The sequence below is a fragment of the Rhipicephalus sanguineus genome, chromosome 10 (genome assembly GCF_013339695.2).
Source record: "Rhipicephalus sanguineus isolate Rsan-2018 chromosome 10, BIME_Rsan_1.4, whole genome shotgun sequence".
Taxonomy (NCBI): Eukaryota; Metazoa; Arthropoda; class Arachnida; order Ixodida; family Ixodidae; genus Rhipicephalus; species Rhipicephalus sanguineus.
In genome coordinates, this window is record NC_051185.1 from 138,531,019 (window position 1) to 138,549,197 (window position 18,179).

At 44.3% G+C, this 18,179-nt stretch overlaps 2 protein-coding genes across 2 annotated transcripts; one reads left to right on the forward strand and one right to left on the reverse strand.

Moving 5' to 3' along the window:
• Nucleotides 1-2,787: 2,787 nt before the first annotated feature.
• On the forward strand, nt 2,788-8,504 carry LOC119406765 (uncharacterized). Its single transcript, XM_049420202.1, is given in 7 exon segments — nt 2,788-2,847; nt 4,018-4,057; nt 4,730-4,982; nt 5,679-5,850; nt 6,475-6,586; nt 7,398-7,857; nt 7,859-8,504. Coding segments are annotated over 7 exon segments (1,476 nt in total). The 3' UTR covers nt 8,238-8,504.
• Nucleotides 8,505-10,198: 1,694 nt separating this feature from the next.
• On the reverse strand, nt 10,199-11,046 carry LOC119371824 (uncharacterized). The gene has a single exon (XM_037642285.2). It carries the CDS (start codon nt 11,035-11,037, stop codon nt 10,309-10,311), a length of 729 nt encoding a protein of 242 aa, XP_037498213.2. The 5' UTR covers nt 11,038-11,046; the 3' UTR covers nt 10,199-10,308.
• Between the last annotated feature and the right edge of the window lie 7,133 nt (nt 11,047-18,179).

Genomic DNA, 18,179 nt, shown 5'->3' on the forward strand with positions numbered 1-18,179 from the left:
ACGGTGAGCCTTGTACGCGACCTCAGAAGCAAAAATAAGCCAACAGCATTGCGGTCGTATGGCCGTCTCCTCTCTTTTTTTTGTTTGTTTCGCTTGCGTCTTCCCGGTGTGCTCTGTCCATAATAAAGTGCTAGTGGAGGCTAATGAATTGTCGAATAAAGCGGTGTGCATATGGCTAGCAAAGCACTGGCGACCATGAGTAAAAAGCTCGTAGTGTGAAGCGGTCACTGCGCGTAAGCATTTCAGCTGACTGCGCGTGTAATTTAGTTTCTTTTATTACTCTTAATTCTTGCATGCGTGATGCTATTGCCAGATTGCTCGTGCGAATAAGCTTTTTTCGTTCTTTGCTTCTGCGTGTCCGTTTTGCGCGTTTTGACGCATGCACCAACGTTCTCGAACTCTGTGACCTGAACTAGGCCACGCTGATGCCGCTTGACACTTAATTTTTTTGCGTTCTGTTGTTGCCATAGCACTAACACAACGCTTAAAGATGAATAAGCTCCATTCCGCACCGCATTATAAAAAGAAAGTAGACTTCAAGTGCCCTGTGCGGAAACTAGGCGCAAAAAACTACAGCGCGTAGCAGACGCCCCTCGCTTTCCGCGCGCTTCCCGAGCGCGGAAAGCCCACGGGTCCGGCGCAGCAGCGACGCGGCGCGGGAGTTCACCGCAAAAGGCCCACGCGGAAGCCGGCGCTTTGGACACTCCCCCTATTCTAGGTCACTCTAGTCTCGGCGAGATTGAAGTCACGCACTGGCTTGAGGCTGACTTGAGCAAGTCAAGTCGAGGCTTCAAGTTAAGGCGCCTTTATGAATACGGGGGTTAATATTTGTGAAGTCCAACGCTTGCTGTATTCCGTAATTCTGTGCATAAAAAAAGTAAGAAATGTTTCCTGCCAGGAAAAACTAATCAGACACTTTGCTAAAAGAGGCAATCTTTTGACAAAAAAGGTTGTTCATCCATCATCGGTATCGCATTTTAGAGAAATGTCAACCCCGAAGTTAGCGCGAAGCCACATAATTTAGTTGGGAAACTATCGAGGTAGATTGGGATAAACACATACTGTAACGTTTAGCAATGTGGCTCCAAAGAGCAGCGGTTCGCCAGCGCTCCCTTGAGTGACACGTCTTATATAGACTTATTGTTGAGGACACATGAACACAGCCCTCCCATAGCAGAGTACAAAAGTACTCTAATTCATTCACGTATTGTGCTAAACAAAGCCTTAGTTGCGGAATGCTCAGAAGAGTTTAGCTGCTGAATACTGAAAATATACCGACAGCTGCATAGAGTTCTCGCATAGTGGAAGATGCAATACATTAGTCAGTCACCTCTTTAGTGCGAAATCTCTTCTACTCCGCACATGCAAAACTCACGGATGACAGGAAGGAACACAAGGCTTCAGCAGGACACATGGGGAGGGGGTGAAGTAGGAAGCATTGTAATGAGATGTTTAACATGGCATCCCAACAGCTTCCTTATCATATGTGACATGATAAGGAAATGGCATGCGTGTCATGATCAATCATTCTTGTTAGTGGAACACTCTTATCACCGCGCCATGCCTTGTTTAGGTATATACAGAGGCAACGGAACAATGAGAGCACGAAACCTGGGACAGTCACGGCTACGCTATTCGCGTTGACGATGACAGCTGACAGCAGCCAGTTTCTTCCGGAATTACTCGCTTAGCCGATTTTCGCTACTGATATATCAGACTAATGAAATGTTGGGTGGGGGGGGGGGGAAGCGTTCAGGCACTGGCGTATCCGGGGGGCGGAAGAACGCTGCGAGGGTCCAGCCAAATTCCCCCGAAATGTTTCAGTTTCAGTGCCCAGCTATGGGGTGGGATAAAAGGGGTTGGAAAGAGGGCTCAGAGCGACGTCTGTGTCTAACTCTCGACGCTTGCCTTTCGCTGTCGCTTCGTGGCTCGGAGAGAGGAATTAGCTCTTCGGCGGCGCTGACAATCCAAACGTGCAGCCTGCTCGGTTTATGTGTATCAAATGGGGGAACTGCGTGACCCCAAAGACAGAGGTGAGAGGAAGACAGGGTGATACCTTAAGCTGCTCCTCAGTTATAATATCACAGTTTCGCTGCAACTGCGACGAAATGAATGCGATAGCAATAAATTGTAATGTTATACGAAGGAAGGCTAGCAGCCGATCTCATGTAACTCTCCAATTTATGCGTGGATTTAACTCACTAAACATCGTAAAGGCCATTGTACAGATGAGCTGATGCAAAGCCTCAGCGATGCAATTCAAAGTGACACAAAACTAGGCGAGCATGGACATGTTTAGCAGTGAAGGAACCTGCACTCCATTTGACCACCTGCATGTCTCCAACCTACAACTCGCCTCCCTGCTACTCTCGCCACCGCTATTCTATGCACACTCTCGCTCCTCCTTTCCCTTCTCCTCACCCTCCATTCTTTTTTACACCCCTTGCTATACTATACAATACATAGCTATGCTGTGTATGATATAGTGCATGTTTATATGTTCTCACGTGTTGTCTTCTCCGCACAGTTTCAAATCTTCTGCTGAATGTATGAACCAACTATCCGACAACGCTGTCCTTCGGGTGTTTGTGTGCTTCTGTGTCCTTACGTCTTGTCGTCTTCGCGCAGTTTAAACTTTTCTGCTCAATCTATGAACCAATTAGCCTTACCAACATGTCATACTTCTGCGCTTCGTGTGTGCATGTGTCTGTGTTCTTAAGCAATCTCTTCGAGCCGTTTGCATTTGGCGGCCGGACAATGCCTCGCCCGTTTGAGCTCGTCTTGGGTATGGGGCCACTGCAGGGACAGAAGCGGTCGACGTGGCGTTTTTTGTCTCAACTCGAGACGGTGAGAGTACAGCGCGTAGAAAGGCAAACGATCCGTTTTGCAATGTCTGCCCAGATAGCGCGCGCGCCAGCGCTCGGGACCACGCTCTTTTGGTGAATTCACGCTTGCTGCTGAGGCGATGCAGCCCCCCTCCCATCGCCCTCTTCTGGCGTGGGTGCTACTTCGCCCGAAAAAAGACAGGTGGGGCTTTTCATCTCTGCTTGAGGAGTAATCGACGGCAGGCCTCGCACGCGGGTTGATGTTATCGTATGCGCCCTCCGTGTGACGGAAATGGCCGATTCGTTTCAGGTCGCGTTCGTCGCCCCCGCTCGCGGCCTTTTACCCGCGGGAAGAACATACAATGAGCGGGGCGGTGTTACCGATATTGACTTTATATAAAACATAACGGCAACGGCGTTATGCGATAGCATAACTATAGCACAACGGCGATAGCATATAATTGCTATCGCGAAGAGTCACAGGAAGGACTTTCTGATTACACGGTTTTGAAAAGGCCGGGCGATTGCAAGAACCGCAGTTGCGCTTCCATGGGCGTTGTCCATTATACATAGAGTAGAATTATTTCTTCCGACAGCATGGTCGTCCAACTTAGTGAGCTCTATGCAAAGACACACGTCGTTTACGCGGCAGACGAAGGCATAACTGCCCAAGTTAACTCGATGAAGTGTGAATCCTTGTGCAGTATGACCGCGTCGGAAACGTAGTCGTTGAAGGTTTGGTGAATTTCTTGAACCAAATGACCGACAGGCGGCTCTTTTCGAGTATCGTCACCATCTTCATCATTCTCGCGATTTGAAGCATCATCTTCATTTATCATCATGATCATCACTTCGAGCATAATTATCGTAATCATCATCATTTATCGTCATCATAGTCATTATCATAATTACGAGAAGACGGCGCAGGCTCGACTTAGAACAGCGCCGCTCCTGAAAAAAAAGGACCTTGTTCGAATAATTTATTTCTTTTATCCCTTGGCGTCCTCTCTGACTGATTATTAGCCCCGAGAAGTTGGAGTGGCGCCGCCTGGCGAGAGGCCTGGATGACGTCACGGCAAGGACTCGCATCTCGACTATTTCGACGCCCGCCGTTATCCGCGTGCGTTATCACGCGCCCGCTTCGGCACCCTGCGTGGTACTGTGTTTGTTTTGACCTATCGCTTGCCGCAAGCTTCAAACGAACGACGGAAACAGCACCGATCGTGTTTCAGGTAAGCAAGCAATTATATATTTGTGTCTACAAGCGTCATCCATGCCGGCGCTTCGTCGTGCGTGCTTCGAAAGCTGTGATCAGGTTGCGTTGTTCTTTGGTGATCGCTTCAGGGGAGATGATGGTTTTGACTCAAGTTTTCTTTGCATTGGACGCATCCGCGTATCTCCAGGCAGCCTTTCTGACGCTGTGCAAAGCCCGCGCTGCCACTAAAGCGGTTGCTGTGTGCAGGGGCGTAGCCACGTTAGGGCACACCCGGGCCCGTGCCCTCCCCGAAATTTTTTTTGCCATAGCATACAGAGCAGAAAATGACACTCGACCACATCTGCCTGCTCGTCCCCACTACAGATCAAGGAGGTGCCCCCCCCCCCCCCGAAAAAAATTTCTGCCTACGCCCCTGGCTGTGTGGAGTCTAGCAAAATATCTCCAAAGTGCTCGCCCCAGCTGTTGTGTCAGTTGTTTTTTCTATTGTAGTCGCTCAGTTCGCCTTTGTTCAGTTTCTCATTTATTCTCAGCGATTTTAGTGCTTATGTTCACCAGACGAAGATGGGGAAGCAAATCGGTTAATTTTATGGTTTTCAGCTTGTCTGTTCGTGCAGCACCGTAGCCGCGGTTCTCACTACTCTCATGTACCAGTTTAGATAACCTTTTCGTATATTAATTTTGTTTTCAGTTGCATTGCCGCTGAGCAGCATCAACCGGTATGTGGACAAGGCGTGCGAAACAAGTCGGTGCTTAATTGAGGCGGAGGACGTTTATTACGCGGGACACGTCGTTGAGTGCGCCATCGAAACAGCTCGGGATGCTCGTTTCGACTTTCTGGCCTTTGTGTTGCAGACTACTGCTATCAGCAGTGCTCCGCACGAAGTGAAAATTACCGTTTGCGACGCGGCGGTCGATCCGACGAGTTGTTCGTGCAAAGCTGGGTATGACAATAATCACTTGCGACTATATGGAAGAAACCTGCACATTCGTACCAATATCTTGGTTTTTCCGAAACCATGTGACTGAAATTATCGCCTTCTTTAGGTTTTCAGATATACAATGTGGTTCTTAATGACAGGCAGATTCAGCTAAAGCCTCAGGTAGCAGATAGCGCAATTACGTCGGATCGACGCTTGCAGATTGGACATCACTTGCGCGATAAACGGCAATCTTAGTTAATACAAAATATTCATTCATTTTATTTGTAATACCTTGAGATGCTCGTTTTAATTACGGAGTCTGAGCCACACTCTGGGGTAGTTGCACACATTTAACATAAATATTTTCTTAGCGCCTATTTCTTGAAGTATGATATGAAAACTAAGTATTTGAACCTGTGATGGTCTTGGTCTTTTAATTAAGTATCCCCTTATTTACTGTGAAGCTCCTGTTTTTGTAGTGTCTGCTTCCATTAAAAAATGTGAACTCTTGTATGCTGCGGAGAGCATTTGCTTAGCTAGAGGGTTTTCTTTTCATACTGGAAGTCTGTGTTAATCGTTGTTCTAATAGCGTGAAGAAGTTTGATAAGTGTATCATTAGGCTCCACGTAAAGAAAAGTAAGCTTGAGATTAATGCAAATTACGCTTGTGAAGGTTAATGTTTTTGGAATATACTCATTATAAATATCTTATTTACAGGAATTACAAGTGCAAACACATTGTTGCTGTTCTGTTGCATATAAATGCTGCCAAGACTTTTGACAAACTCTCGTCAACCGACCAGCCGCAGAAGTGGGGCAAAGAGCACAAAGAACGAGTAAAAGAAAAGTACCAGCCAAGGGCTATAATTGATCTTCCATGTGCTAAAAAGGTATGCAAATATATTCCTATTTTAAAAGTGCATGAAAAAGTAGGGCAAGCAAAGGGTAACAATGAGATGAAGCAGTCTCCTCAATATGTCGGCTTGAATGATCTTGTGAACGTGCCTTACTATGAGTGTTCGTATTTTCTTAAAATGTAAGAGCATTTTCATTATTTAGGATAATACTTGCGTGACCATAGACTATATATTCGGCAATCAGATGCCTGTCAAGAGTACATATTATGATTGTAGTCATAGGTACATGTGTTGGCTTTTGAGTACAGTATCATTCTAGAACTAGGACTGAAATATGTCTTGGTACGGTGTACTGGATGGTGGATTGTGCAACACTGACGGGACACTACAATGCGAGCACTTCTCCCCAGTGTGTTCCTCTGACGTTGCACAATGTGCGTCTGAGGCAAAGGCACGCCATATGCTATTGTAAAAACAAGTCTGATCAAGCACTTTTGACACAGTGAAAATATGCATATCCATGCTTGCTTAAAAAAGTCTGACAGGTGGGAAAATAAATGCATAAACCTCAATGCTAAGTGTCCATGGTAATGATCTATGCGGTGTGTATACATGTTGCCATTTAAAATGTAATATTATCTTTGTTCCTTTTTTCAGGCAAAAATCAGAGAGGTGCCCCAACTGGATGGCAACATACTTGAGCGACTGCTGAAAAATGTAAGCTATCAATCTGCTGCAAAAATGCGCTTAGACAGAGATACTGAAACAGGTATGCATTCAAACCTAATTTGGCTTTTTGCATCTGAGAGTCACAAACTACAGCCTTCGCCCATAACTCTAATCTGTTTAGTTTACAGGTGTGATGCACCACGTTGACACCTTGCATTGTGCAAATGTGTAATTCGCATTGCCTTGCTTAGCAAGTATTTGCAACATATAATTGAAGACACTGCTGCCTAATAGGTTGGTCTGTGATGTGTTGGTTATCATGGCAGTATGCAGTGTTTTCTTGCTGTTGCAACATAAGTTAATGTAAAATATGTTTTTCATGATCATAGCAAGCCAGGTCATTCAGAAATGTGTGTAGACCTTTAGGCGATGCAGTTTGTTTAGTTAAATATGCATGGATTTGGAGCCGTGTTAGTAATAGAACATGCAAGGGTTTTCGATCTGTCCTAAGGCACATTACATGCCCTTGAATCCTTCACGGGTAGTCACATGTAGCAAACTGTAGTGTTTACGTCACTGAATTTCCACAGCTCTCCTGTTAGGATAGATAACACATGCATTGGGCATTTCTCCTTTAAAAATGTGCTTCTAAAAATGACTGCCTTCTATGTTGTTCTTAAACCATGCATGGACACAGTGGTTATTGGTTGAAATTCTCAGTTTATATATTATGACTAGTGCAGGATATATTTATGCAATCATCTGTGTACATTTCATTCAAGAAACATAAGGATTGATCATTATCACATTTGTTAGACACACTTTTAAGCAGTCCTGAAGCCATTACTGTAACTAATAATTTCAGCATATGCCACACTTCACATATTTTTATGCAAATCTTTCTTTATCAGCAGAATACGCACTACCGGAGCCAACCAAAGAAGCAGGATGTTCCACTTCTGAGCCAACGCATCGTGATTTAACACTCATCGGTTCTGTGAACGAGCTAAGGAGCCTCCTTGGAATCAGCGGTGAAGTGACGCCAGAAAAGTTGCTTGCACACTTACAGGAAAGCAAGAGCCGTGAAGACATTATTGTGATTGAAAGTTTAACACGAGATCAGGCAAAATATACTCTCTGGCTGCGTCACAGGGTAGGTATGGTCACCGCTTCTATTGCCTACAGTGTATTTATCCGTGTATATACATTAAGGACAAAAATGGGCCCGCATGATCTGAGACCCTTGCTGAGAAAAGTCATGAGGCAGAATAATGCTTGTACAGCAACAATGCGTCGTGGTATTGCTCTGGAATGCAATGCACGAAAATGCTACGAAAGCCAACGTGCCAGCCATGATAATTTGGCTGTCAGACAGTGGGCTTTTCATTATGGAAGGTCACCCATACATGGGTGCGAGTCCAGATGGCCTAGTAAAGTGCGACTGTTGCCCTGAGAGGGTGCTGGAAATCAAATGCCCTGAGTCAACAAAAAAGTTCTTGGAAGAGAACATGGAGAAAAACAAAGAAAAAATTTTGACTCGGAATCTCAAGCGTGCCACCACATACTTTTGTCAAGTGCAGGTACAGATGGGCATCACAGGAATTCAGCATGCAGATTTGTTTGTATATGTCAGTGACCAAGATTACGCCTGTATTGCAGTGCCATTTGATAAGGACTATTTCAGTAATGTACTTGAAAGGTCCTCATTTTTTTTCGAACAGTACATACTGCCACATGTTCTTTCTATGTGATATGCTTTGCTTCAGTTAGGCATGCAACTTTTTATGCACTATGGTCACCAAATGGCAAGCTCCCTTTTTAACCAAAACAATGTCTGTAGATGGTGCTTAACTTTCAACATTGACAAAAAGGCTATCAAGACGCTTAGTGGGCAATATTGCATCAATATTTGGTTGGATACCTGGCACTATAAGCATCCAGCTATGTTTCTTCTCGAACGCAAAGCAGCCAGAAAAACGAACCTGCAAACTTCTGCTCAGAAACAAAAAAACTTGAAATAGTTAACTCACCTCATAAATCACAAAAAGAAGTTGCATGTGGAATTGGAGATCACTTCTAGTCATACATTTGCTACGCTAGTTTTTTAATGTCACTCAGTCGACTTCAAGTTGCAGCCAATTGAGTTATCCATGTGGCATTAAGTGCATGTAATTTTTTAGTAAAATAGGGTTTGTGATATGGTTGTGATAAAGGTGTAACTGTGATGTCAAACGCACCCCGGGAAGGACACTATGTTCCACACCAAGCTATCTGTATGCGCATCTAGTCATAATTGCAGGTGTATTTTGTTTTGGTAGAATAAATATTGAGCAGTGGCCCCACATTAAAAAGATGTTTTCATTTTTTTGCCTGTTTGTACAATCATGTATATAGAAAGTTCATTGATGCTGTTATATTCAACTACGACTATCTTTTGCTCAGTAAGCCTTTGTAGTTCTGATTGTTTGATGTTTATTTCATGTTCGTTTTGTTGTGTTGTTGGCGTGTTAACTGACGTGACTGTGTCAGAGATAAAGAAGTGCTTCGTGCAATGAGGTTTTTGGCTAGCTGAACATCTTGACATCATTGTTATAGAATGAATGGTTCTTGAATATTGTAAACAGTTTTCACACACAGCTGCCTGCTTACTTGGCAATAATCTTTGCTTGAATTGCTGTGGGAATTCAGGCCGTGCACATTCTGCGAGAATTAAGCTACTATTACGGCAGTAAAGAGGGCGATTTTGAAGGGTGCAACGCTTCTTAGTTTATATTTTTGATTCGTTTTTAGTGCTGTATTATTAAGATTTGCTGAAAGGCATTACTATGATGTACTAGCTGCTATGTGTGATACCTGCATTACGAAGCAACGCAAGGATGATGCATGCAGCAATATTTCGCACATTTCTCACAAAGTGTTCCAATGGATATCTATATCTGGTTTTGAAAAAAAATAAATGCGTTGCTTCTTGACAGAAGCTTGATTACTGCCCAGTGTGTCCTTGCATGTACATAATTTTTTAAAGCACACAGCACAAGTCCTGCATATAAGGGCCTGTGGTTGCAGGTATGGTTTTACAGGATTTTTGTTGCAGTGCAAGGTTCTGACAAGACCAACGCACTTAATGGTACTTTAGAAAATGCAGTGCTGACTTCTGAAATACTGTATACACGGATACCAAAACATGGTTTTAACATATCGCAAAAATCACTTCTGTCATTTCATCTGATGTGTACTCAACTTTTGAATAACAGAATAGCTAAGATGTGCCTCATTGAAGCGGTGATGTGATACCAGCATATGACGCACGCTGGCTTCGGACAAACCTCACGCTTTATTTGTGCTCAATGCACTAACCATGTGCTCATGACGGTTGCTGATGGATTTTGTTAAAAGGCACAGTAGAAAAGCACTCAAGCGATTTGCTGGCACAAACATGGCTATAGACAAGAAAAATACCGTCATGTTTTAACAATTTGGTTTTTCTCAGACTTCAAAGAATCTGTGTAAGTGCTGGGCCTCCACAAAGCTCATGCAGAACAAGTAGTGACATTTTCCCCCTACAAAATAGGGGGTTTCATAGTGTACTCCAAATGGAGAAACCTTAACTACCAACACAGCTGGTGGCATTTCATAATTTCTATGCTTTTTTACAGAGTTGATGGTAGAACAGTAAAAAAAAAACGTCACACGTGGTGATTTCTTGGATAATGTTTTATTAAGCTGACAAACCAGTTTACATTCATTATGTACACACTACCCTTTGCCTGGCGCACACTTAACTGCTCAAGAACTACCTTGCAAAGGGAAAAGACACTGAGATTAAGAGTCGAAAAGAAATTTGTTGTTGTTGAAAAGTGGCTTTGAGAGGTTCACAGTGCCTGCAATTATTTTGAATATGTTGTCAATGTATGGCACAAGGTCGAGATCAAAGCGATTTTTTAAAATGCGGTACAGCTTCATCCTTTGAATGGCCTTTTCCACATGCACTCGGGCACTTGCTATGGATTGGTTTCTTGCAGCTTCCTCTGTAGTGAGCTGTTTCTCCATGAGAAAAGGAGGCCTGATAATTTTTAGGTTGTGCTCTTTGCAAAGTTCGCCTATAAGGAAACCTTTGTCCACCATCACACTATCAACATGTGGAATGCACTTTTCAAGCAGTTTGGACTGCTTCGTTATGTGTGTGTCTGAGGCTTTCCCGCCATATGCGGGGCTGATGTAACTTATTAAACCACCTGGTGTTTCACTCACCAAGACTTTAACGGTGTACGTACGCTTGTAATGACTGTACGTGAGGAGCGTGGACACAAGGTCTTTTGGCCGCTCAATTTCTATTTCCGTGCAATCAAGCACCATCCTTGTGTCTCTATATTGCTTAAAGTACACTGTGAGGCAGTTCACAATCGCGTTCTTGCTTGGCCAAAAAACTGCGTGCTGAAGAATGCTTGCTAATATTACAATTGAGTCTTTGAATATATTGGAAACAGTTGTTCGGTGAATGCCAAACAGCACTAACAACAGTGAAAATGTTAAACCATGATACAATTTCATGTATGTCAGAAGCACAGCGTCTTCATCGCTTAAGCAAAAACTCCGCGCTCCTTGACGCAACCGCGCTTCCGTGTAAACTTCTATTAAGTTGTAAAACAACTCAAAAGATCCAATGCCTATGAGGACAAGTAGACCATGCTCATCAGGAACCTTTGAAATAGTGATAAGCTGTCCTCTGGAAAATGGGATGCTTGTAGTGTCCACCTGAATGCCGATTTCTCTGGATAGCTTCTGAGCTTCAGCAGCAATCTCTGAAGAAAAAAAACATACTGAGCTTAAGATTTACGCAAATTAAAACACTTAGCAGTAATAGTACATGCAGCGGTAAGATTGCTGCAGTGTGAGCTTATACCTTCTGTATTTTGAATGAAGTCGCCTGAGCTCTCGTCCGGAACAGCTGCATGATACAAGAACAACACTGAAACACTCCATATTACACAAATGACTTTAAGGCCCACTTGAGACCTAAATTTGGCACATGGACTCTTAGTATCGACAGATAAACATACCGTTACATTCCATTGGTTCTCCTTCTGCATCATGCTCCAACGTCGCGTTGCTCGAGCTGTCGGCCTCGGTGGGCACGCTTGCCTGGGGCAGCTGGTAAGATCGAACGGGAACACGTCTTTCCCCTGAAATGGTAATCAAGCCATGCTGGAGATTTTCCTAGCAATTACTTCACGCAGGTGTAACGCCGATGTTACGTAAACACTTCCAATCATTCTCTCCACCGCGATTCTCTGCAACTAGTATGAGGAAGCCAATCGTGATTGACCTTTCGTCGCGATTGATGACAGTCATAAGCGCGCCGTGTGGCGCCCGTAAATATGCCTACACAATTGTTTTAAAGCGCCGAGAGTAATGGCTCACTGATTCAGTGCATATATAGATAAAAACTTTGAGCCCGTCAGTGAAGCATACTTGAAAACGGCGAAGCGTAATCGCTGAACCGAAAAGACTACACAAGCACTCTTTCATAAGTGTCGTCTTTGGTACCGTACGTGTTTTGCACCGTGTTCAAATGAAATACTCTAAAAATACTTTAGACATTGGAGCATAAACGGAATAGTTAGCTCAGCGATCAGAATACAGAGCTTTCTACATCGCTTCAGCATGATCAAATGGGAAACGAGCTACCGCCACGAGTCGATCTTGTGCGGCACCATGTAACACCGGCGCGGACATCTCGTCCGTTGTCGCTACCGCAGATGCTTGTCAATTGTTAATACTATCTGCATAGATATTTGAACGACGAGTGCGCACTAACGGCACATGCACTTTATACCAATACACTTACGGAGTCTTTTCGCTGCGAGCATGAGCTGCTTCTTCGCATCGTGCGGACGAACAGGCAAGTTGACGGACGGAATTGCTTCCGGAGACACTTTTCGGTACTTGTAACCTGTTGATACATAGTAGTGGACACGTTAACCGAGCACAAAGAAGCGAAAAGCAAATATGAAAGCTTACCTAGCGTCTTGTACACAGGATATACAAAATCCTCTTCTTTGAAATGCTTGCTGCAGACGACAGCGTGCTTAGACGGCAGTTTGCCCATCCTAAGCTTGATTATCCATGCTTTCTTCAGCTTGGTCGATTTCGGGTAGTGATGAAAACTTATGCCGTCTACCTTGCGAGATTTGCATTGCGGAACTGAGCAGTAAGTGACCATCGTAACGCAAGAGCGGGAACACTGCGGCTTAGAAAAAGGCGCGCTTCGGCGGCGCAGCAGGAGAGTCCTTTCCCTGACGTCACATCGCTGCGATCGCAGCGACGCCAGTGTTCGTTCTCGGGGCTAATAGTGTCTTCCGCCACTACACAGAGGACGCCGGAGTTTACAGTTTCTTGCTTTAAAATACAGCACTGCTCCATAGAGGGATCTAGGATTTCTTGTAGACACGAGCGGAGAGACGGCGCGATATTTATGAATTGCGCATTTTTACAGCAGAGTACTGGGCAAAAAAGGATAAGCGACGGTGTTGGTAATAATCATGCTGTGCACGCATTCTGGTTAAAGGAAAACGCATTCCCGTTCCATTTTCTCTTACTCGGAACGTTTATACCGTAGCTCTGTAGGACATGCATGACGGTATTTTTTTATTTACATAAAACAACGTAGATACCAGTCAACATAAATACATGCAAGTGATTGTTCAAATCACAAAAGTACAGTCTGTGTTATTTATCTTCTAACGTTTGTAGTGTTTTTATTTCCACATCCTGTCGAGACGTTATGACGCTTTCTTTTTTTTTACTGTATTCATTGCTCGCTTTTAATGACACATAGTAGGGTTGCCAGTATCAATAAGTAATAAATCACAATAAAAATATGAACCTCGCCGTACGTTAGTGTGATAGAAGGGCTCACCATTCGCAAAGAAGTATACCTACCCTGCTGCATATAATGCGACAGGAATGACCACATGGGCATCCCCGGAGCACAATGGGGCGTTCGCTGTGGCTCGCACAATGTAATTATTTTCCTTCACTCTTTTTCTTTCCTTGAACAAATTTAAGTGTTATTTTATCTGTTCATTTTTGCCTCTATTGCACATGCTCATCCTTCTCATGCTCCACTGCATACACATCACTTGACGCTATGGACTTTCATCATACGACTATACATCCTACAATTCCTACGACTTCGGTTTTGTCAATATATCTTCTCTGCATCTCTTCCACCAATACTGAAAAACCTATTTTATAGGTTAGCAAGGCGAATAATTGACTAGTTGGTAATCGTTCTTCTTTAGAAGTTATACGAAGCTCAATAAAACACTGTTACATTTATGTTTGTTGAGGATGGCTTCACTTGACTACTGACCGGTCAATACTTTCACCCGCTTCGAACACCAGCGTTTCTTAAATGTTGACGCCGTATGCGGTTAAAACTCCGTAATAAACCTCATTTTACCAAGTTTCCGATCCAGCGAAGAAATTTTCATTCTCATGCAGGTGCGCATGCGGTTCAATGTTTTCATCGACCCTAATAAACAAAAATGGCTTGACACCAAATCCGATTTTACGAACTTTTTCCTGAAATATATGAGCAAAAGAGGGATGATTTCTTTCGAATCGTTTTCCTTCGATTTAAACAGGGGTGATTTATCTCGAACACAGACAGGTTTTTCTTCCAGCGTGTGGTGTGATGCTATCGCGTTAAATAATCTATTTGCCGCAGTTACGGCCCTAGCTTCACTCTGACGAGTCTGCACGCCACGTCCATGCACGGAAGAACGGACTGAACAGTCGGCAGCGCTCTTACGGACGAGATGGCTTTGAAACTGCGGTGGTTTAATTTTTGTGCCTGTAAATGCTCCCCCTATCGATTGATTTTGCTATTTCATACTTTATATGACACATGACAGCGATCACCTCCACGCAATTCGCTTGGTCGGCCTGCTCGTACAATCACCGAATTCGTTCTCCGCCTCTTTAGATATCGGCAGATTGTCATAGCTTTACATACGCAACTGTCTACGTAGCCCGCATCGCCAGGACATGGGCGGCTGCGTGTGCAAGTCGCTTTCGCAGATTTTTCACACGCGTGGATTATTCGCAAATACCACGCCACGGTGGCTTTCGGTTCTCGCTACATTACAATTTTAAATTTCGGCGAACCGAGAAATTCGTTTCTCGATTTTGAGAATTTTCTAATTTAGTGAGATCATTAGAGCGTTAGATCGTTAGATAAATTTTCAGCTGTATGTATTTTGGAGCACCAATATCCTGACATTGCATTATCGCTGCAGAGGTGGAGCGCCATTCTGCGACCACCTGCAGCCTGGCTAACCTTGACGACTCGGTATGCGACGCTGTCTCCCAGGGCTTGCGTCTCGCGTTGCGCGCTGGAGTCGTAGTGACCCGGAAAAGGAACGCTGAAGTGTCCCTGATTCTGCTCGTACGAGGCGAAAGTTTGACGAAGAGACACTGGTGTCAAGTGAGGAGCGTCTCTCGACGCACCTCTCCTTCACTGGGGAAGCAGGAGTATGCGGGCCGACAGTCCGGACGCTGGGTCGAGCTCTATTCGGTACCATAGGGACGTTAACGAAGACAGGGAGAACCATCTCAACAACAACAAACAACAAAAGCTTATTAAAGTTGAAGCTTGTGCTAGCTGGCTAAACGTGATTAAGGCTACAGCCCAAATTATCAGCTGAGGGAGTGGGGTGATCCCGCAGTGACTGTATCACTGTAACATCTGTCTCGCCCACCAAAGTGGAGATTGCTTATCTCCTCGAATCACGCCTGAGCGTTCTGCAACAACGGCGGATAGGTTAAGGCGTTTTATGGTTTTTTCTCTGCGCATCTAAGATGATTACCGTTGTAATAAAATTTAATTTGGAAGCCAGCGTTTCGCTCGTGCCTACTAGTTCTTGCAAGTGTTTTGTTGGTTTTGAACAACAACAAGAACAACAACAGAACGAATAGTGCCGAGGGTGACGTCATTACAACCGAACTTGTTACGTCTGATCGAGAATTGGGAAAGGGGGAAGGCCCTGCAATCAACATGATTGATGACGTGGAAAAGAAGAATGAATGCGCAAAGAAACATGTTATACTGCGTAACACCTGAAGGCAAAGGCCTTCTGCTCACATGGTAATACATTTAAACCCTCCAACGGTAGTCTAATGGTTGTGGTGCTCGACTGCGGACCCCAAGATCACGGCGTCCCTCATACTCATGTCGTAGTTTTAGGACGTTAAACTTTAATAATTATTATTGCATAATTTGTATCCCGGCCGCGGCGGCCGCATTTTTGATGGAGGCGAAAATGCCCGAAGCCCGTGAAATTACATTTAGGTGCGCGTTACAGAACCTCAGGTGGTCGAAATTTCCGGAGCCCTCCGATACGGCGTCCCTCATACTCATGTCGTAGTTTTAGGACGTTAAACTTTAATAATTATTATTGCATAATTTGTATCCCGGCCTCGGCGGCCGCATTTTTGATGGAGGCGAAAATGCCCGAAGCCCGTGAAATTACATTTAGGTGCGCGTTACAGAACCACAGGTGGTCGAAATTTCCGGAGCCCTCCGATACGGCGTCCCTCATACTCATGTCGTAGTTTTAGGACGTTAAACTTTAATAATTATTATTGCATAATTTGTTAAATCAAGAACTACAGTTGTTGCAAGACATAACCAGCCGCATTGTGAAAGTCCCACATTAGATGACCTCGACGTTATCAGTCAATTCCACTGTGTGATCGGCCTTCTCAGTCCCCTCCCCGAAAACTTTCTGCACCTAACGCGGTTTTGCACCGCCTCCAAAATCAGAGGCATTGCAAGCTTTCTGCCCCTCACCTGATTTTGCACTGCCTCCGTGATCAGCGCACCTTTGACCAAGTGACGATCTCACGTGATGGAGTAATGATGTGATGTAACAGAGGGGTCATGATCACGTGGTACATTTTCGCGATGTTTGAAGTCATGGCAGCGTCCCATCGGGACGTCATCACGTCGCGATACATTTTTGCATCGCTCACACTGGCGCCGCCGACGCCGACGGTCACTATTCACGTTTGATGAGCCATCTAAATCTTGAAAGAGCGTGCCCTGCTACGTGGAAGCATAAAGCGATTTCGCGCAACGTAATGGCGATGCGGTCGGCGTTAAGATAGATAGATAGATAGATAGATAGATAGATAGATAGATAGATAGATAGATAGATAGATAGATAGATAGATAGATAGATAGATAGATAGATAGATAGATAGATAGATAGATAGATAGATAGATAGATAGATAGATAGATAGAGCTAACGAGATTCTTTTTCGGCATGCAATGCTTCTCAGACAAATCTAACTAATAACTCCATCAATTGCTCTCTTTACTGCCCATGCCAACTTCGAGATGGTCCTATAATAGTTAAGTCATGCTTGCTTAGCGTAAATTTCAAGTCTAGCGCTACTTTGATATCTTGAGTTATGGGCGCTGGCAAGCTACGTCGGCGTTCGAGGCAATGGTTTACCGATGTCATCAGCACCGCAAATCGCCACCTGCTCCGGGGACAATAACTGATGTCCAGCTTTTCACGAAAGTTCCATATATAAGCTTAACCAGGCACGACATCTGGTTCTGTTGTGTCTGATTTTATTTATACTGATCATGTTGTATTGAACGAGCGACACGTTCTAGTAATTTGTGTCCGCAGGGATGCTTGCGCGACAGCGGTACGTGCGCCTACGGGTTAATAATTTTCTTTCATTGTATAAACATTCTAGTTAAGTAGGAATGCGACCCCTTTGCGTCTGCAGCCGTATACGTTGTCGGCGATTCTTGAGAATACATTTAATTAGCCATCTGCAGCGGACGTTGTGACTCTCACTGAAAGTGAAGTCTACCGCTTGCTGTAAGCTGTAGCTCTGTGCATGGAAAAAGGAAGAAATATTTACTGCGAGGGGAACCTAATAAGACACTTTGCTAAAAGAGGCAATGTTTTGACGTAAGGGTTCTTCATCCAGCATCGGTGTCGCGTTTTAGAAAAATGTCAACGGCGTAGATCGTGAGATGCCGCATGATTTGGTTGAGAAACTATGGCGGTAAAACAGGATAAACATAAACTATAACGTTTACTATTGTGGCTCCAATGGGCAGTGAGCGCGTTGCTGCTAGCAACCATAGCAGGTACCTAGTACTTTAATTCATTCACATAGTGTACTAAACACAGCTTTTGTTACTGAGTGCCCAGAAGCCCTTGGTAAGTGCTGAGCACTGTATGTATAAGCCCAGATGGATAGAGAGAAATTATGGCGGTAGAACAGGACGAAGGGAAAGTAAAAGGTTTACTATTGTGGCTCCAATTATCAGCGAGGTTGTCAGTGGCGTAACTGCCCCAAAATTATAAGGAATGTTACACACCTTCCTATGCTGGCAGACATCTATTTCTATAAAGATGCTATTTTTAATTCTTTAGAAACTTAGTCATGCTTTCAAATAAAATATAAAGATGAACGAGCATGAGCGTCGGCGCCGGGTCTCGGAAAACAGCACTGAGAATTAAATAGTATAAGGGCACGTGCGAGCGGGCGAGCGGAGAGGGCAGCGGAGCGCAGCACGAAAGGAAGAGCGATAGCTGAGCGACGCCCTGCTTGTTTCAGCGGAGGAAAGCCCCTGAATAAGATAAGATTTACAGCGGAG

Bases quoted from the DNA above. Each gene is read 5' to 3' on its own strand.
- LOC119371824 (XM_037642285.2), bottom strand. From the start codon at position 11,037: ATGAAATTGTATCATGGTTTAACATTTTCACTGTTGTTAGTGCTGTTT.